General features: G+C 36.2%; 1 protein-coding gene across 10 annotated transcripts in view; it reads left to right on the forward strand.

The window, feature by feature from the left end:
- Positions 1 to 22,046, forward strand: part of MYO9A (myosin IXA) — a 174,762-nt gene that overhangs the window by 22,215 nt on the left and 130,501 nt on the right. For all 10 annotated transcript variants that reach the window (XM_072951108.1, XM_072951110.1, XM_072951113.1 and 7 more), the window contains exons 2-4: positions 14,874 to 15,781; positions 17,006 to 17,100; positions 19,779 to 19,841. In XM_072951108.1, the coding sequence (XP_072807209.1) occupies positions 14,942 to 15,781; positions 17,006 to 17,100; positions 19,779 to 19,841 (998 nt within the window). In that variant the 5' untranslated portion in view covers positions 14,874 to 14,941. The remainder of the gene's footprint in view (positions 1 to 14,873; positions 15,782 to 17,005; positions 17,101 to 19,778; positions 19,842 to 22,046) is intronic.

Below are 22,046 nucleotides of genomic sequence, written 5' to 3' on the forward strand. Positions count from 1 at the left end.
CATCGTATTAGGAAAGCATGCGTTCCATAGACAGTAGAGTTGAAAGATTCCTAGGCCCAAATAGTGCTGAATTCTGGCTGCACAAGCTTAAGCATGTGGAAGGTGCTGAGTCTCAGCATTTTGATGTGCTAGCTATAGTCATTGAGTTCTCTTGTCAACAAAACCTCCAAATTTATGCAGACATTTATGGAGCTCCTAAGTGAATCAACCTATAGATAAATTTCCCGTGTCTCTGATTCTTACTGAAAGTCCAAAGAAGAGCTGAAATGAAGGGTATCTTGGAAGGAATTGAAGGAATAAAAATTTGTGAATATGTAAATTAAGAAGTATGTTTTTGTTTTGCTTATTCCCGTATTTCCTGCTGGGTGTAAGTAGCCTAAATTTGGGGGTGGGGAGATATGCTGAGTCTCCAATGGACATGAGGGTTGGTAGTGAATATTTTGAGCAATAATCTGATTTACCACGGATGTTGAGTTCTTTTTCATATCCTCATTGGCCATTTGGATATCCTCTTTTATCCTCTTTAAGAGCCACTCTTCTATACATACTGTTGCTGGACATGCTTATTTTATCAGCAACATTGGTTACCTCCTTAGGAAAGAACTTTGATTAGTAGTTGCTCATTTTTAAAGCCATACGTTGTCCAGTTGTTTGTTTTTTACTTATTTTTTCCTTCCTTTTTCAGTTTTGTTAGGTAGAATTATTACAGTTCAACTGCACATACGCATTATGTTGCATGTAAATATATATATACAGTATACTGCACTTTTTTTAGTTTATATATATGTACTAATTATCGTTTCTAGGAACAGATTAGATCTTTAGCTTTTTAAACTTACGTAGTTATCAAAGGAATAAAGCCAGCTACAAAATAAGAATCAACAGAATGTGGTAACCAATCATAAAGGACAGTCAAATGTGCTTTCACATATTAAAGAAATCAAAATAATAATTAGCTCATTTGTGTCCTTATTATTATTGTTATTATTTTTTAGATTCCTCATATAAATGATGTCATTTGGCATTTTACATTGTCCAGTGGTTGAAAATAGGTCTCACAGAAAGTCAAATGAAGTGGTACATATACATGAAAATCGATGAGAAGTCAGTAGGTAAAAGCTATAGTGAAGTTTAATAAAATGACTACCTTAAGCAATAAAATGATTGCTAAAATACATGAATTAATGTAGATATGAATTTATTTATTCCTTTAACAAATATATTTTTGAGCTGTGTATACCTATGATGACAAAGACAAGTCATTCATACAGATGGCCAATAGGCACATGAAAAGATGCTCAATATCACTAATTATCAAAGAAATGCAAATCAAAGCTACAGCGGGGTATCACTTCACACCAGTCAGAATGACTATCATTCAAAAGTCTACAAATAATAAATGCTGAAGACGGTGTGGAGAAAAGGGAACCCTCCTACATTGTTGGTGGGAATGTAAATTGGTGCAGCCACTATGGAGGACAGTATAGAGGATTCTTAAACTAAAAATAGAGTTACCATATGATCCAGCAGTTCTACTCCTGGGCATATATCCAGAGGAAACTCTAATTCAGAAAGATACATGCACCCCAGTGTTCATAGTAACACTATTTTCAATAGCCAAGACATGGAAGCAACCTAAATGTCCATTGAGAGATGAATGGATAAAGAAGCTATATGTTTATACACATATAAACACACACACACACGTGTGTGCATTTGCAATGGAATACTACTCAGCCATAAAAAGAATGAATATATATGTGTAACGGAATCACTTTGCTGTACACCTGAAACTGGCACAACATTATAAATCAACTATACTTCAATAAAAAAAAGGACAAACCTTTTACCCTTTAATGGGGAAGTCAGATAATAAACAAAAATACAAATAATAATTCTAGGTAGTGCATCAGGTTCTCTGATTAAGAATAAATCAGGATAAGGAGAATAGAGTGGAGGAAGAGGGTTATTTTAGATAGGATAGTAAAGAAAAGCCTCATGGAGGAGTTGGCATTTGAGTGGAGACCTCACTGATATGGAAGAAAGTCTAGGCAGAGAGCAGGAAGGAAACATAAAGGTTGTGAAGCAGGAATAAGTGTAAACACAGAAAAAAGACCAGTGAGACTGGGCTGGAGTGGAGTGAAGGAAAAGGTGAAGTTAGGCCACAGTAAGAGGTTTCAGTTTTATTTGATTGTGTTATGGAAATCTGTTCACAGTTTTGGATAGGAGAGTGACAGGATCAGATTTACCTTTAAAAAGGGCAACTGCCTGTTGACTGTAGTGGAGCCAAGATAGAAGGAGGGATATCACACTTAAGTAACTAAAATGAGAAAGTGGTAGTGGGTTTGAACTAGGTGAGAGATGGAAATGCTAAAAACTGGTTAAATTCGGGATATATCTTAAAAGCAGACCAATAGTAGTTATTGATGGATTGAGATAAGAGAAATTTCCTTAACAAAGTTCCTTATTGGGTAGGGGTTGGAAGAATTTAATGGGAATGCACTAGTTAGGGTGGGCTAACTACTGTAACTAAACAACCTCCAAATATCCGTGGCTCTACACAGTAAAATTTTATTTCTTATTTACTTTACAATCTGGTATATGTGGATGGCAGTGGTGGGTGCTCTTCTCCATGTGGTCATTTGGGACCCAGGGTCCTTCTATCTATTGGTTCTGTGTCCCTTAGAATCTTTGAGCTTTCCCCTGGCTCCTCTCCATTCTTTGAGCAGACTGGGAATGGCAGACCCTTTTGAGGGGACTTTTATTAGCTCAGCCTGAAGGGAGTGTACATTACCCCTTCCCACATATCATTGGCTTAGGACTTGGTCACATGGTCATAGTCAACTAACTACAAGGAAGGTTGGGAAATAAACTCTAGCTGGGTGCCCAGGAAGAGGAAAAAGTGGGTTTGTAAAAAGTGTATTCGGGGACCTTTGGGAAAAATAAATTACAAAACATGTAGTTTGCAAAGTTAAAAATACAAATACTTACATATCTAAGTGAGTTCCACGTATGTGTATACAGACGTGTCTCATTTTATGGCACTTCCCTTTATTATGCTTCATAGATACTGCGTTTTATACAAATTGAAGTGGCAATCCTGCATCGAGCAAACTTATCAGTGCCATTTTTTCAACAGCATGTGGTCACTTCGTGTCCCTGTATCACATTTTGGTAATTTTCACAATATTTCAAACTTTTTCATTATATTTATTAATGTCATCTGTGATCAGTGATCTTTGATGTTACCATTGCAATTGCTTTGTGGTGCCGCAAGCCATGCCCATATAAGATGGCAAATTTGATATATGTTGTGTGTGTTCTGACTGCTCCATCGATTGGACATTTCTCATCTCTCTCCCTCTCCTCTGGTCTCCTTATTCCCTGAGGTACAGCAATATTGAAATTACACCAATTAATAGCCCTACAATGGCTTCTTTAAATGTTTAAGTGAAAGGGTCAGTTATCTCTCACTTTAAATCAAAAGCTACAAATGACAAAGCTTAGTGAAGAAGGCATATTGAAAGCTGAAATAGGCTGAAAGCTAAACCTTTTGCACCAGCTAGCCAAGCTGTAAACACAAAGGAAAAGTTCTTAAAGGAAATTAAAAGTGCTACTCTGGTAAATAACACAAATAAGAAAGCAAAACAGCCTTATTGTTGATATGGAGAAAGTTTTACTGGTCTGGATAGAAGATCAAACCAGATACAACATTCCTTTAAGCCAAAGCCTAATCCAGAGCAAGGCTCTAACTCTCTTCAATTCTGTGAAAGCTGAGAGAGGTGAGGAAGAAGCAGAAGAAAAATCTGAAGCTAACAGAGGTTGGCTCATAAGGTATAAAGAAAGAAGCTGTCTCCGTAACATTAAAGTGCTAAGTGAAGCAGCAAGTGCTGATGTAGAATTTGCACCAAGTTATTCAGAAAATCTAGCTAAGATAATGAAGCTGGCTATGCTGAACAACAAATTTTCAATGTAGACGAAACAGCCTTCTGTTGCAAGAAGATGCTGTCTAGAACTTTCATACCTAGAGAGAAGAAGTCAATGTCTGGTTTCAAAGGAGAGACTCGCTCTCCTGTTAGAGGTTAATACAGCTGGTAACTTGAAGTTGAAGCCCAGTGCTCATTTACCATTCCTAAAATCCTAGAGCCCTTAGGAATTATGATAAATATACTCTGTGCTCCGTAAGTGGAATAATAAAGCCTGGATGCTAGCAAATCTGTTTACAATATGATTTAGATTCAGAAAAAAAGATTCCTTTCAAGATATTACTGCTCATTGACAATGCACCTGGTCATCTAAGAGTTCTGATTAGGAATGTATGAGCTTTATGTTTTCCTGGCTCCTAACACAACATCCATTCTGCAGACCATAGATCAAGGTGCAATTTTGACTTTCTAGTCTTACTGTTTAAGAAATACATTTCATAAGGCTGTAGCTGCCATAGATAGTGATTCCTCTGATGGATCTGAGCAAAGTCCATTGAAAACCTGGAAAGGTTTTTACCATTCTAGATGCCATTGAGAACATTTGTGATTCATGGGAAGAGATCAGAATATCAAAATACACGGGAGTTTGGAAGAAACAAATTCCAAACCTCATGCATGACTTCGAGGAGTTCAACACTTAATTGGAGGAAGTAACTGCAGATGTGATGGCAATAGCAAGGGAATTAGAAAGGAAACCTCAAGGAGTGACTGAATTGTTGCAATTTCATTATAAAACTTGAACAGATGAGTTGCTTCTTACGGATGAGCAAAGAAAGTGGTTTCTTGAGGTGGGATCTACTCGTGAAGATGCTGTGAAGATTATTGAAATGACAACAGTATTTAGAGTATTACATGAACTTAATTGAAGCAACAGTAGGGTTTGAGAGAATTGACTCCCGTTTTGGAAGAAGTTCTGCTGTGGATAAAATGCTATCAAACAGCATTACATGCTACAGAGAAATTGTTCATGAAAGGAAGTCTGTCGATGTAGTAAACTTCATTGTCCTGTTTTTAGAAGTTGCCAGAGCCACCCCAGCCTTCAGCAACCACCACGCTGATTGGTCAGCAGCTGTCAACATCAAGGCAAAACTTTCCACCAGCAAAAAGATTATGACTCGCCGAAAGCTCCAATAATAGCTAGCATTTTTTTAAAGCAATAAAGTATTTTAAAATTGAGGTGTGTACTTTTTTTTAGACATGATGCTATTGCGCATTTAATAGACTACAGTATAGTGTAAACGTAACTTTATATGTACTGGGTAACCAGAAAATTCTTGTGCAAACGTTTATTGTAATATTCTCTCTTTTCTTTTTTAAATTGAAGTATAGTTAGTTACAATGTGTCAGTTTCTGGTGTATATTATAATATTCTCTTTATTGCGGTGGTCTGGAACCAAAAACTGCAGTATCTCCAAGGTGTGTCTGTATGTGATTCTGCTTTGGTATGGTAATAAATACATTTAGTTGTAGAACATTTCGATTGTAAGTACTGAAAAATGAAGAAATGTGAGTATTAGCTCTTAAATGCCACTTTCCCAGAGTTATTTTTCTAAATGAGTTCAAAATGCTTATTAGCTTTCTCCCCATGAAATTTACAGTGATACACAAGTCACTAATATTTTCGCAACTGATCCTACCTTGATAGTAGGCTGTTCTCTTTTTAAAATGTACTGATGAGGCTTTTGCTTTTTTTTTTTTTAACATTTTTTTATTGATTTATAGTCATTTTACAATGTTGTGTCAAATTCCAGTGTTCAGCACAATTTTTCAGTCATACATGGACATATACACACTCATTGTCACATTTTTTTCTCTGTGAGCTATCATAACATTTTGTGTACATTTCCCTGTGCTATACAGTATAATCTTGTTTATCTATTCTACAATTTTGAAATCCCAGTCTATCCCTTCCCACCCTCCGCCCCCCTGGCAACCACAAGTCTGTATTCTCTGTCTATGAGTCTATTTCTGTCCTGTTTTGCTTTGAGTGAGGCTGAAGCAAGGTTAGATTTTTATTTCTTAGACATGCATTTGCCTGATTCTGTCCTTCCACGCCTCTTGTTACTGAATGATAATGTATGATCCTACTTGCTACCATTCATCAATAGATACCTATGAGAAAGCAAGTGTAAAGGGAAAGGCCTCTTCTTTTGTCCTTCATAAAAAGTGACTTTGAGAACTTGATACAAAAGTAAAAGCAATAGTGCATAAATTTTGAAAATTAAGTTTTATTAGCACACACAAAATACTGCATTAAAAGTCTTTAGTTATTTCTTTTTATCTTTTTTTTTCTGAACTTCTAATTTAAAGGAAATTCCATATTCCCTGTTTTCTTCATCATAGTTTTCCTCTATAATTAGTCTCTCCTAACTCAGTCCAGCGAATACCATCATAAGCTAGCCTATTCTGAACCACACCCTACTGACCACAGCAACTGTCTCACCACATTGTTTTTCTCTGTTAGTATATACTTTTTTTTTTAAGTGAAGTATAGTCAGTTTAAAGTGTGTCAATTTCTGGTGTGCACCATAATGTTTCAGTCATACATATACATACATATATTTGTTTTCATATTCTTTTTCATTATAGGTTACTACAAGATATTGAATATAGTTCCCTGTGCTATACAGAAGAAACTTATATTTTTTATATGTAGTAGTTAATATTTGCCAATTTATCCCTTCCTACCCACTTTGCCCCCAGAACCATAAGTTTGTTTACTATGTCTGTGAGTTTGTTTCTGTTTTCTAGGTAAATTCATTAGTGTCTCTTTTCTTTTTTTAGATTCCACATATAGATGATATCATATGGTATTTTTCTTTGTCTTTCTGGCGTATTTCACTTAGAATGACGATCTCCAAGTCCATCCATGTTGCTGCAAATGGCATTATTTTATTCTGTTTTATGGCTGAATAGTATTCCATTATATAAATATACCACAGTTTCTTTATCCAGTCACCTGCTGATGGACATTTCAGTTGTTTCCATGCCTTGGCTATTGTAAATAGTGCTGCTATGAACATTGGGGTACATGTATCTTTTTGAATTAGAATTTCCTTCAGATATATGCCCAGGAGTGGGATTGCTGGATCATATGGTAAATCTGTTTTTAGTTTTTTTGAGGACTCTCCATACTGTTTTCCATAATGGCTGCACCAAACTACATTCCCATCAATAATGTAGGAGAGTTCCCTTTTCTCCACACCCTGTCCAGAATTTATCATTTGTGGACTTTTGAATGATGGCCATTCTGACTGGTGTGAGGTGATATCTCATTGTAGTTTTGATTTGCATTTCTCTGATAATTAGTGATACTGAGCATTTTTTCATGTGCCTATTGGCCATTTGTATGCATGTTGGAGAATTGCTTGTTTAGGTCTTCTGCCCATTTTTGGATTGGTTGGTTTGTTTTTTGTTATTAAGTTGTATGAGCTGTTTATATATCCTGGAAATTAAGCCTTTGTCAGTGGCATCATTTACAAATATTTTCTCCCATTCCATAGATTGTTGTTTTGTTTTGCTTCTGGTTTCCTTTACTCTGCAAAAGCTTATAAGTTTAATTAGGTCCCATTTGTTTATTTTTGCTTTTATTTCTACTGCCTGGGTAGACTGCCCTAGGAGAACATTGCTAGAGTTTATGTCAGAAAATGTCTTGCCTATGCTTTCTTCTAGGAGGTTTATAGCATTTTATCTTACGTTTAAGGTTTTAATCCATTTTGAGTTTATTTCTGTGTGTGGTGTTAGGGAGTGTTCTAACTTCATTGGCTTACATGTGGCTGTCCAGTTTTCCCGACACTGCTTGCTAAAAAGACTGTCCTTTTTCCATTGTATATTCTTGCCTCCTTGTTGAAGATTAATTGATCGTAGGTCTGTGGGTGTATTTCTGGGCTCTCTGTTCTGTTCCATTGACTCATATGTCTGTTTTTAAGCCAATACCATGCTGTTTTGATTACAGTAACTCTGTAGTGTTGTCTGAAGTCTCAGAGGTTTATTCTTCCAGCTTCATTTTTTTTTCTTCAGTATTGCTTTGGCAGTTCTGGGTGTTTTGTGATTCCATATATATTTTAGAATTCTTTGTTCTAGTTCTGTGAAAAATGTCCTGGGTAATTAGATAGGGATTGCATTAAATCTGTAGATTGTTTTGGGTAATAAGGCCATTTTAACAATATTAATTCTTCGACTTCAAGAGCATGGGATGGATATCTTTTCATTTCTTTAAGTCATCTTTAGTTTCCTTAATCAGTATTTTGTAGTTGTCCGTGTAAAAGCCTTTCACTTCCTTGGTCAGATTTATTCCTAAGTATTTTATTTTTTTGGATGTGATTTTAAAAGGAATTGTTTTTTTACTTTCTTTTCCTGCTGTTTCATTGTTAGTGTAGAGAAATGCAACTGATTTATGTATGTTAATCTTGTATCCTTCTACCTTGCCAAATTCTTTTATCTGCTTTAGTAGTTTTTGTGTGGGGCCTTTAGAATTTTTTATGTATAGTATCACATCATCTGCATGTAGTGACAGTTTTATCTCTTCCTCTTTCATTTCTTTTTCTTACCTGATTGCCATGGACTTCCAATACTACGTTGAACAGAGGTGGTGAGAGTGGGCATCCTTGTCTTGGTCCAGATTTCAGTGGGAAGGCTTTCAGCTTTTCGCTGTTGAGTGTGTTGCTGGCTGTGGGTTTGTCATAAGTAGCTTTATTGTGTTGCGATATGTTCCCTCTATACCCACTTTGCTAAGAGTTTTTGTCCTAATTCTTAATATGCGGAGTTTTATTTTATTTTCACAGTCGTTCATTTATCCCCACATCATTATTGAATAATCCTTTTTCCCCTGCTGATTTGAAATCTTTATCACAAAGTAAGTTCTATAGATGTGTTTTTTGCTCTTTAAGCCTTAATTTTTGTTTTGAAAGGTAATAGTTTGTTTTCTGTCTCAGAGAATTGCTGTTCAACTCAAATGAAGTAATACATGTCAAACTTACTTTTGGTGAAAACTGTAAAAGAAAAATTTAAAGATTTCCAAAAACCCTAATATTTTGATCCATTTTTATACATGTGTAACTTTATATGCAATTTTATATTATATATTAAATATATTATATTAATTTTTTTTCAATTGACATTACACTGTACACCCCTTGCAATATTTCTGCATGGTTGGAGTTACAAGTATCCTTTAACGTCAAAATCTGTTTAATTCTTCAGTTCTGATAGTGAATTTGGATGTCAGGGAGAAATGCCTTATTTGAATTTGGTTCCCTAAGTGGATAATAAATAGTGTGATAGTGACGGAAGTATCCAAAAGTATATTCACGTGTATTTGGTTCCTGAGTTTAGATTGTGAGATTCTTGGATATGAGGAATTGTCTGACAAGCAGTACCTGTGTTGTCAAAGGGTGTTGCACTGAAGTCCTGCTTGTTATAGAGGGTTCTTCTGCTCACAGGGAACAGAAATCCAGCTCAGAGTGGCTCAGGGAATAAGAGGGAATTGATTGGCACACTTAGGGAAGTTCAGTGGTTGAGTGTATTTGATGCACAGCTGGATTTAGTGGCTCAAACAGTGTTGATAAGGCTTTGCTGTGTGTGTTAGTTCTTTTTTTTTATTTCCTTAACTGCAGAAAACCTTTTTCTATGCATCCAGGGAAGATGGCTGCCAGTAGTTTACATCTTTCTAGATTAGCAGCCCTGGTAGAAAAAAATCCTTTTTCCTAATGGTTACAGCAGATTTCCAGTATAGGCTCCTGGTGAACAGCCACTGTCACTAGGGGAATGGAATAAACTGGTTGGCCAGGCCTGGGTCACAACTAACTGAGGGATGGGGTCAGTCCATTCATACTGTGTCAGATGACAAGCGAGGAGTAGTTCTGTAAGGGAAAACACAGTACTTTCACCAGAAGAAGTTATTGATTACTTACTGGGCAGACTAAACTGATAGGTGTCCATATACCTATACTGTAGTGTGGATAACTCATTTCTTCTGTCACCCTTTCTTTAGTTGAAATACTACAAGATGTTTTTTCTTTCAGCACCAGATTTGGCTTTTGGTTGGCATTGACCTACCATAGGTTAAGATTGAGCTCCTGTATCCTCTCCAGTGATGAAGGTCAGCTGGCCTGCACTCTTGTCACAGCTTACCTGAAACGCTGTTTCTCAACTCATCCCTTTTTTTTTTTTTAATTTTAATTTTTCAGAAAAATAGTGTTTGTTTCTTTCGGTGAAAGGCACCTGTCTACCTTTGACCTAAATCTGGTTTAGTCTTGCTTACTGAAAAACCTTTGCTCATCAGACCTTCACTTCCTTAAGTTTTCAGTTTCAGAGACAATCTTGTCTCTTTACTGGAGCATTTACACTTCATAGAGTTACTGATATATTTAGTTTGCTTTGCATTTGTTGTATCTGTTCTAAATGCCCTCCCCTTGCCTTCTTTTGAATTGATTATTTTTTATCATTCCATACTTTCATTCTACTAGTTGCAAAGTTATACTTTTTTCCTTTTTTTTTTACTGGGAAATATTTTTATTAAATATTAATATTTTTATTTTTAAAGTGAGGCAGTGGAAGAAGAGCTATAAGAGTGATTTAGAAGAAGAGTGAACCTATCAGAAACATTACAAGAAAAATAATTGTCATGTGAGGGCAGTTTTAAGAATGAGAAGATGGCCACCTCAGTCATATTCTACAGTGTGGTGTGTTAAGATGAGGCTTCAGAAAAAACCTTTGGATTTGGCAACTTAATGGTAGTTGGTGACATTTTCAAAGAACATTGGCAGTAGCTTGCTATGTGGGAAGAGTGGTAAGGGAGTAAGAGAATGGAAATACAGGTCATTGATTCCCAAATGTTATTCTCTGGGCCAGCAACAAAAGAATTGCCTAGTTTTCCCAACCCCACAACTATTATTGGGTCTAGAAATGTAGATTTTTAAAAGTTCCCCAGATGATTCTGATAAATCCTCATGGCTTGCTGTCAAGATGTATTTGTGAGTGATATTTTGAGGCAGCCCCTACAAAGCAATGATTGATAAAGTTAACAAAAAGAGAAAACTGAATTGACATAAATTAGGCTCAAAAAAGGTAAACATTTCTGTCTCAGAAACGGAATAGAATGCAATGAGTGGGGATTCTGGCTGGAGCATGCAGGGAGAGCAGCTGGGATTCTGGCTTTGAGATAATGGGGAAGTGTTATTGCAGTTGGGCTCACTGTTGGAAACCATGGGCTACTCTACTGAAAAAGAGATTTCTCAGTTAGTTCTAGGGCTGCCGTATTGCACACCGTTATAGGTCAGACTGCAGCTGTCTCCTGAAGTGCCAGGCACAGCCTGCTTGTCTGTAAGGAACAGCTTTACTGCTGTCTGTTGCCAGAGGCCACAGTTTATATGAGGCCTTATACTTAGGGATTCAGGAGAACACAAACATTGCTTTGCAGCTAGGAGCCTCCTAGCTCTGTCCACTGTAGGACAAATCTCCTGGTTTGAATAGACCAACTGCAAGAAAAATATTTATGAGATAACTGGGGAAATTAAACACTACTAGTTATATTAAAATATTAATTTTTAAAGGTGTGATTAATGGTATTGTGGTTGTGTTAAAAATAAAGTAGTAAATAATGGGTTCTTAGTAAATGTTGGTATGAAAAAAAGTTTTCTATCAAAAAGTGCACCTATAAAGCTAAATTCTCAAAGCCATCTAATGCTGAGAAAAATATGAAATAAAATCATTAGAAGAGAAATTCACTTTGATATTAAAATATTAGTCTGAACAATATAAAATTATATTATTTAGGATTTTCAAGGAGGTAAGTAAGCAAGTCATATCTCTTAAATATCAAATTTAAATAGGTAGAAAAAAGATCAGGTGGATATGAAAATGACAGAAACCTTGGAAGTAATAAACAGTGTAATTAAAAAAAACGACAACTACCTGGTGTTCATGAATGGGAAGTCAATAGGACGTCCAGTTTTGCCAGTATGAATCTGTAAAATCAATGCAGTGTCTGTCCATCAAAATGCCAGGTTTTTTCATTGCGTTTGATATGTTGATCTTAAAATTTTTATGGTAAATGGCCAAAGTAACATTAAAGAGGAACAAATTGGGGTGATATGCCCTCCAGATATCAAAACTTATTATGGAACTGTAATAATTAAGATCGGCTCAGTGATAAGCGTAATCTTACGTCCTCAGGATAAAGGAGAATTTTTAAAAAACTGTACCAGGAGATAGTATAGTAGTATGTAGGCTTTAGAGCCAGACTCCCTGCTTCAAATCTTAACTCACATTGTAGCTATGACTTTGGTCAAGTTATGTAAAATTTCTGTGTTTTCTCGTTTGTAAAATGAGGACGATGATGATAAAAATAACTCTCAGGGAGGAACTGTGAGGATTAAATTAAATGACCCATGTAAAATGTTTAGAAAAATGACTAGTGCTAACAAGCGCATAATAGGAGTTGATATAATTGTTATTATTGTTTACTGAAAAAGAAATCATAACCTGTAAAGGACTGGTACGTTTATTAAAAATAAGACTTCTCTACAACAAAAGGCAATGTGAAAAAAATAGAAAGATAAGATATGGATTAGTAGGAGATATCCATCACTTATTCAACTGAAAATTGATTAATATCCAGGATATGTGAAAAATAGTTCAAATTAATAAGGAAAAGACAACTCAAAAAGAGGAAAATGAATAATAAGCAACATAGCCCTAATGGCAAATGCTAGGATAAGTGTTTTCCCTCCAAACTAGTCATCAGGGAAATACAAATCGATGAAATGCCTTTTTACACTTCTTATAGTGGCAGAAACTCAAGTCTGACAATACTAACTTTTGGTAACGAGGCAGAGAAACATGAGTTCTTCCTGCACTTGCTGGGAAATAGGCAGTTGCTGCAACTACTTTGGAGAGCATTTTGTTAATATCTAGTAAAGTTGAAGATGCTTAAAACCCAGCAGTTTCACTCTTAGTGTAAAGCCCGTAGAAATTCTAGCAGAGGTACATGAAGAGACATGTATGAGCATAGAATGGCAGCATTATTTTAATGGCATAATATTGGAAATATTTCAAGGTGGATGAACTGTGGTATAATCAATAGTAGATTGATAAATTGTGGTATAATCATACAATGGGATTTTTTTTTTTTGAAAAATAAGCTTTATTTTTTAGAAGAGTTTTAGGGTCATAGCAAAATTCAGTGGACGATACAGAGATTTCTTATATACCCTCTTCCTGCTCCCACATATGCATAGCCTCACCAGTTATTAATATCCCCCGCCAGAGTGGTACCTCAGTTACAATTAATGAACCAACATACAATATCATATTGTTTGGCAGTTAATGAACTTTACATGCATCAGCATTTATAAATAAAAAGACAATGTTAAGTCACAGTGACATGCAGACTATTAAGTATAGTATGATACTTGTTTTTAAAGCTTAAAAATGGAACAATACTATCTAATTTATGGAGACCCACTTATGTAATAAAAATATAAAAACACGTATGTCAGTAATGCCAACCTCAGGATGATGGTTACCTCTGCAGAGCAAAGGAAGGCGCTTTAATGCTCTGTTACTTTGTTTGTTTATAAAATGATCTGGAGCAGTTGTAGGAGTTTTCAAACGTTTTATAGTAGAATAGGGTAGTAGATATATGGCTGCTTTCTACATGTTCTGTAATGTTCTCTACTTTTGAAAGATCACCCAGGAAACAGGTAAAGTTTCTTCATTAGAGAGAACTTTGACAAATGTGTAGTAGTATCAGAAAGAAGCAACTGAAGGTATTTTTCTTTCTTTTTTTAAAAAAAAAATCTTTATATGTTAAGGATGCATAAATAAGGGAAAGATTGATAACGTGAGAGTAGTTTTTTGGGGGGACAGGTTGCTGATGGAGATGCTAAGAATTGGGTTTTATTCAGCATGGGAAGGATATGGGACATATTTCCTCTCTAGACACAATTGGAAGAACAGAGCTGAGGTGAAAATAGGAGTACATTTTGACTTGGAGAAGTCATTTAACAAAATCACCATTTTCTCGGGTATAAAAGTTGAACTCATTCTTACAGCAGTGTGATATGTGTGGGGTTCAAGAAGACTGGACGAGTTTGCAGAATACTTGTAAGAAATGAAATAAGGTTAGATAGAAAGGTAGCATTGAAGGGAAAGGAAAGGTTGAATAAAACTTGTAATGATGCCTTGTTGTATAATTTTGTCAGTTTTGTTAAGCAAGCGGGGGGCAGGACCAGTCCCATTGCTCCTTTCACCTCTTCACCTTAGGGAAGGCATAGCCTAGAAGTTCTTGAAAATATGTCAGTTCTATAGCAGGTTTCCCTCATATTCTCTTGGATATAACTTCATCTAGTTTAATTTCTGTTTATCTGATCTCATCTTAGCTTACTGTTCTTAATTTCACAAATGTTTGCTCTATTGATGGCATTCTGTTTCGTTTTTGCTTTATGTGTAGGAACTTTTGGGTGCAGGGTGATTAGATTTGTGTGTGATTGTTCTGTGCATCTTAATCCAGTCTTCAGTGAGTCTCTCTTCAAGTGTAAAGAAAGAACTTGGCTGTAATCCCAGGTACTTCAGAACCATTCAAAATAGTAGAGGATAAAATCATTTCTATTTTTACTCTTTGGGTTCTGAATTACTAATATAATAAAATGTGGAAAAAATTTTGGCAAGTTGCTGTTTTAGTGTCCAGATTTGGAATAAAATGAAATATGTGGTTGCATGGAGACTATTTTCAAGACCATTCCTGTACTAAAAGAAGAGTTAGGATGTTTTTGTTCTAAAAGATGTAATTAACATGATTGTTAAGCCCTTTTTTTTTTTTTGAGCATAAGAAAGCAGTGATTGTGCAATATGACTTCTAACGTTTCCCATGTTTTATGTTAACAGTTCTTTTACAAAAATGGTTTGCATAGTCTTGAACACATACTATTCATGCTGATGGGACAGGATCCAATATGAATGTAAATGATGGAGGAAGACGACGCTTTGAGGATAATGAACACACGTTACGTATATACCCTGGGACAATTGCAGAAGGGACAATCTACTGTCCAGTTCCTGCCAGAAAGAACTCCACAGCTGCTGAGGTGATTGACTCTCTTATAAACAGACTTCATCTTGACAAAACAAAATGTTACGTTTTAGCAGAGGTAAAGGAATTTGGTGGAGAAGAATGGATACTCAATCCAACAGACTGTCCAGTTCAGCGAATGATGTTGTGGCCCCGAATGGCTCTGGAAAATCGCCTGAGTGGAGAGGACTACCGCTTTCTTCTAAGAGAAAAAAACCTCGATGGATCAATCCATTATGGTAGTCTTCAGTCATGGCTACGGGTAACAGAAGAACGTCGAAGGATGATGGAACGGGGTTTTCTTCCACAGCCTCAGCAGAAAGACTTTGATGACTTATGTAGCTTACCTGATTTGAATGAGAAAACTCTCTTAGAAAACCTACGGAATCGCTTTAAGCATGAAAAAATTTATACCTATGTTGGCAGTATTCTAATAGCTATTAACCCATTTAAGTTTCTTCCTATTTATAACCCCAAATATGTCAAAATGTATGATAACCACCAATTGGGAAAACTTGAGCCTCACATTTACGCCGTGGCTGATGTAGCTTACCATGCCATGCTTCAGCGCAAAAAGAATCAGTGCATTGTGATTTCAGGAGAGAGTGGTTCTGGGAAGACTCAAAGCACAAACTTTCTTATTCACCACCTTACTGCTCTCAGTCAGAAAGGATTTGCCAGTGGAGTGGAACAAATTATTCTTGGAGCTGGACCAGTACTTGAGGTAAGTGTGTAGAAATACTTTCCTTACTCTTGAACATAGCTTTAAAAAATTAAAATTTGTTGATGTGAGAAAATGAAATGAAACAAAGTAGAAATACAGACATCATTTTTAGTTACCAAGGAAAACTGGACGATGGGAAGGTAGAAAAGGCGATGTGGAAGATTGAAAGGTGTGGCAATGTTTTTTCAGAGAGTGTCTTTGGGTCATAGTGATGCAGGGGAAAGAGGTGATTGGAGTAATATACGTCCCCTTGTAAAGGGACAGCAGGGCCGGACTCCTGTCTGTTATTGCGCTGTGGAAATAGGTGGTTGGGGAAGATACTCTTGTCAGTATATTTGTATCTTTGCAACCTTAAAATCTGCCTAGCATTGAAATTCTAAGGGTTCATTTTTGAAAATGTAGAGAATATGGGAAAATGTTTTAGTTCTGGTATGTTTTAGAAATAATACCATCAATGTTAGAAAGGAAAGAGAATATACTATTTTTGTTTTAGAGCTGAAAGGAAGGGTAATATTACTTGGGTTTTGTTTTCTTGAAAGATATTTTTGTGAGGTATACTTGAGATACAGTAAGCTGCACATATTTAAAATGCTCAATTTGATAAATTTGACAAGCGTATATACTCCTTAAACCACCAGCACTGGCAGGATGACTGACCACACCCACTAGCCCTGAAGTTTTCCCACATCCCTTTGTGGTCCCTCTCTCTCAGCCCTTCTAGCTCATTCACCTGCAAGAAACCTCTTAGTACTTTCTGTCGCTATAGCTTAGTCTGTGTATCCTACAATTTTATATAAGTGGAATCATATAGTATGTACCGTCTTATGTTTGACGTCTCTTAGTTGGTATAAGTATTTTGAGATTCACTCATATTGTTGTGTGTCAATAATTCAGTCCTTTTGCTAAGGCAGTATTCCATTGTATGGATGTGCCATGTTTTGTTTATCCATTCATCTGTTGGACATATAGGTTGTTTCCAGTTTTTGGCCATTACACACAAAGTTGTATTCAAGTTTTTGCGTGGATATATACTGCCCTTTCTCTTGGGTAAACACCTAGAAGTACAATGACTAGGTCATGTGATAGGCATACGTTTAACTTTTAAAGAAACTGCCAAACTTATGTATAAATTGTACATACCATTTTATATTCCCCCCCAGCTGACCTAAGCATGATTTTTCATTTACTAAAAATGAAATTAATGAGAACTGTTTATTTTTACAGGCCTTTGGAAATGCAAAGACAGCTCATAATAACAATTCAAGTCGTTTTGGCAAGTTTATTCAAGTAAATTACCAAGAAACAGGCACTGTACTTGGGTGAGTGACAGTCACAGGCTTTGGAGCATGTTTACATTTTTGCCATTGCCCCTTCGTAAATGACAGGTTGTTCATTCGCTCTTTAATGAGAACAGTGACATTGGTGTTTGTATTAAGTTTTTTTCTTCTCAACTTACTTCTTTTGGAAAAGTTCAAACCTGAGAGAAGTTCTAAGGATAGTCTAATACCCTTAACTTCTATATTACGCATACATCCATTTTTAAAAAATTGTTTTTGAAAAAGTCAGAGATATAGCTTGATTCCCTAATTAATGTATTTCTTAAAGCAACCACAATGGCATTTCCCTACATAATACTGTTTGTATTTATAACTGTTGATCAAGTTCATTTGAGTACCAGGCATTGTGTAAGTGTTGAGGACGTAAGAAGATGCAGACATGTTTTATACCATTGAAGGTCCCATAGGCTCTTTGGGAAGGTAGATACTTCTATAAAATGATTACGGTAAATGAGATGAGTGCAGTGACTGAAGTATGTGTTTGGAAGCGTTCACAGAAAGAGGTGATTTTTATCTTGGATCTTGAAAATTTGCTTGTCAGAAAAAGTGGGAAATCACTTTATCGATTGAGGAGCTGGCATTATCAAATGAATGGGATCATTAATTCCACTCCAGCTGTGACAAGAGCTTGGTATAATTGAGGAGGTAAATTCAGTGGCTACAGATTATGGGCATAGTGGTCAGTTGGTTTCAGATCGTGACTAAAGCTCTAATGTTTATAATTTATCCTCTTGACCCTGGGAAGCTCATTTTAAAAACTGTATTATAAAAAATGTCAAACATACACATAGGTAGAGACAACAGTGCAAAGAACTCCCACTCAGACTCAGCAGTTTTCAAAGTTTGCCATGTTTACTTTGTCTGTTTCCTTTGTTTATGCTGATGTATTAAAAAAGTCCTAGATGGACATAACATCAGTTCACCGCCACGTATTTCAGTATGAGGAGCAGGCGAGAGTGGGTCTTGTTGTGTGGGCAGCACAACCATGGATTGGAGGGGAAGCAAGAGAGATGTCCAGGAGTATGTGGGGGTCACTAAGGGAGCCTGTGTGGTTAAAATAGACCGGGGTTGAAATCACAGTTCTGCCATTTACTAGCTGCATGATCTTAATGTCTTTAAGCATCAGTGTCTCAGCTTATAAAATGGAGGCAGTAATATTTGCCATGCACAGTGGGAATTTAACCCACCAGTTTACGTTAGTTCCCTTTCTTCCATTTTAGGCAGGTAAGAATCTGTTTCAGTAGTTTAGAGTGACGGTCATAATGGTAATTCAGAAGAAGTGATGTATTTTAATTGCTGGTGATGGTTGTGGCAATGAATTTGCAAAGCGGTACATTTGAGCTTCATTTTAGTGCATGATAGGAATCTACTGGACCAGAGAGTTAGATTACACTCTCTTTCACAGAATTAGAAGTGGAAGAAAGGGCATGAACAGTGCAGTAAGAGGTGAATGGCATGCTTGAGGGGGTAGCCTATATTTGGGAGTTTCTGAAATACAGCATGTGATGGGAGGGAACTGAGGGAAATAAGAGCTCAGGAGTGAAGATTTTGACCCCAGACATGGTTGTGCTAGGTAGTTTGGATTCAGTAGTCTAAAGCTTTTAAGTTTCAGACTGTAGAACCCCCTTTTCCAGTAAGAGCTTACCTGCTTACTCTAATTTCAGTAAGAGGTATTGAAGACTTCAAGGGTGCAGGGCTGGACAAAGCAGATGACATCAGAAATACAATTCATGTTTCAGTTTCCCATTACTTTCCAGGTAGATTCCATTCTTCTGGCCCTTGGTACATTGATGATTCTTGATCTAGTCCACTTGCCTATCTCATTCTCTAGTGATGTTAACTAATTGTCTTCCCTGAAGCTGTTATTACCCTCCCCCTTTTATGCCTTTTCAGAAAGGCAGTTTTCCTTGCCTTCTTCTGGTCAGTCTTTCAGATTTCAGTCATTTACTCAGTCACTTACCAAATATATTTAATGAATGTTTACTATGTGCTATGTACTCACCCTCTATACGAATTCTTCTTTACATCCTTTTTCCTTCTTGGATTGGATCTTATGTGTCTCTCTTGGTATATTCATAATATTCTGATTATTGCTCTATAATGAACCCTTTAAACTCAGTATTATAGCTTCTAGGTTAGCCATCTATTTCCTTCTCTAGTATGGAAGCCCCTTGAGAACAGGTAGTATATCATTTATTTCTATATTTGAACAGTGTTTAGCAGAGTGCCCAATTGATGAATACTTACTGAGTAAACCAGTAAGTAATAAACAGTAATCCCAGAATGTGGCAGTAGCATGGCTATGTGAAGACAGTGTATCTTTGAGCCTTGTTTAGTGGTCTGGCCAAATTATAATATTTGAAAGAATGTACAGTCTTGCCAAGCCTTGAAAGAAAGTGAAGGCTGTGTCATGGGAGGGTCTTGTGTGCCATGTTTTGAACTTCTGACTTTTATTTTGCTTTATTGAAAGCAAAAAAAAAAGAAAACTCGAGTTCATGAATTTAACGTGGATAACATAAAGAGTGTCCATAACACAATTATAATAGTAAATGTACTAAAGTAAGCTGGATAGTATTCGTTATACTTTTATGCCTTCTCTGATTAAATGTTTGTCTACTTTATGTTAAGCTTTGTATCAACCAGTCTTATTTTTCTTCTAGTGCCTATGTTGAAAAGTATCTATTGGAGAAGTCCAGACTCGTTTATCAAGAGCATAATGAACGGTACATATTTTAATTTGTATGATTAGATCAAGTTAACATTTGTATCATACAGGTTGACTTTTCAGATCTTTGTACATTGTGACCTTTAATTCAGTTTATACCATGTGTAGCTTTACATATAATTTTTGTTTCTTTCATGGCAGAACACTATATTTTTTTAGAGGCTGCTAGGAGATTTTTAAAATGCGTATGTAGAACTGTTGTCCTTTCTAAATTCTAGGCAAACTAACAGAACGGGAAAACAGTGGTATCTCAGGTGGTATCTTTTTGTCAGCATTGTACCTTTGGACCTTTTGCTATGTCTTAGTGTTCTTTCTCTAATTTGAGAAAAGTTTTTAATAAAGCTCTTAATTTCATTATAGTATTTAAGGTATATGGGACTTCAGAGATGATATATATGTAGCTTCCGTTGGATGAAGAAGCCAAATATCGGTGAAGTAAATGATTTGCTTCATGTTACAATGAGACAAAGTAAAGTTAAGAACCAGAGTTTGAAGTTAAACAGACCTACATTCAGCTATTGGATATGTCTTCTAACAGTCTGGTTTGGATTAATAACAGCTTACTTTTGATAGTATACAAATGGCTTTGCTCCTGTGTAGGTTTGTTTCTTTTCCCCTACTTTGTGCTGTTACTGTCAGACAAATTACATCTTTATAATAGTAGGCCCATGAGTACAGATTTATAATTATTGCTTTTTGCAGGTGTCTTTAAAATCTAATAGGGGAAAAAGAGCATTACAAAAAACGTATGAATTTATACTGTCTTTTGTATTTACCTCTATAGTTATCATCAGTAATGCTATTTATTTCTTCATGCTTAGTTGAATCTTGTCTAGTCTCCTTTCATTTCAGCCAGAAGAGCTTTGCAGTTTTTATTGGGCCTGTCTGTTAGCTATGAAGTATGTTAGTTTTTATCTGGGAATGTCCTAATTTCTCCTTTCTTTTTGAAGGATGGCTTTGCTGGATATATAATTCTTGATTGATAGTTTCTTTTCTCTTAGTATTTTGAATCTATTTTCCTTCTGACATGGTTCCTGATGAGAAATCAGGTGGTAATCTTATATTGGGATCTTTTGATGAGGCATTTCTGGCATGGTGCTTTAAAAATTTTGTCTTTGTCTTTCAACAGTTTTAATTTGTGTAGGTGTGGGATCTCTGAGTTTTTCCCTCCTGGAGTTCATTGAGTTTTTTTGATGTACGGATTAATGTTTTTCATGAAATTTGGGGAGTTTTGGTCATTATTTTTTCAAATATTCTTTCTGCTCTTTTCTTTCTTTTGGAACTCCTGTTGTGCATATGTTGGTATCTGCTTAATGGTGTCCCACAGATCTCTGAGATACTGATAATTTTTCTTCACTCATTTTTCTTTCTCAGATTAACTGACCTTAGCTGGCCTTTCTTCAAGTCCACTGATTACTTCTGCCTGCTCAGATCTGCTGCTGAGCTCCTCTAGATAGTTTTTCATTTAGTTACTAAATTTTTGAACTCTCACGTTCCTTTTGACTATTTTTTATAAGTTGTGTATCTTTATTCATAGCTTCTATTTGACATCATTCTCATACTTTCCTTCAGTTCGTTAAGCATGGTTCCTGTTAGTTCTTTGAATGTACTTAAGACAGCTGATTAAACCTCTCTCCCAGTAGGTCTGATGTCCGGACTTCCCCGAGAACCGTTGTTCTTGATTGTGTTTCCTCCGTTGTATGTGGTGTATTTTCTGATTTCCTTGCATGGCCCGTAAGTTTTTGTTGAAAATTAAACATTTTAAATAATAATTGGACATTTGAAATAATTATGTGGCAGTTCTAGAAATGAGCTCCTTCTCCTCCCAGGATCTGTGGTGGTTACTTTTGTTTCTGCCATTTGTTTTGTGATTTTTCTGAACTGCTTTGAGGTCTGTGTTCTTTTTTGAGGGTAGCCATTGAAGTATCTGCTTGGTTAGCTTGGTTGTCAGCTAATGATTGAACAGAGACTTCCTTAAATGCTTGGAAATAGTAAATCTCCTAGTCTTTGCCTCAGGGCTCTCTGTGTGTGTTGGGCCATGACTTTTAACAACCAGGTAGGCATTTTATAATTCTGCCTTAGCCTTTGCTTCTTGTTTGTGCAGACCTTCAGGGTTGGTGATAGCTGAGAGCTTAGTGTCTCCTCTGGTCTTTGCTGAGTGGCCATGGGCACAGCCTTACTCACTCACGGGGCCATCTAGGTT

Source organism: Vicugna pacos, chromosome 27, assembly GCF_048564905.1.
Source record: "Vicugna pacos chromosome 27, VicPac4, whole genome shotgun sequence".
Taxonomy (NCBI): Eukaryota; Metazoa; Chordata; class Mammalia; order Artiodactyla; family Camelidae; genus Vicugna; species Vicugna pacos.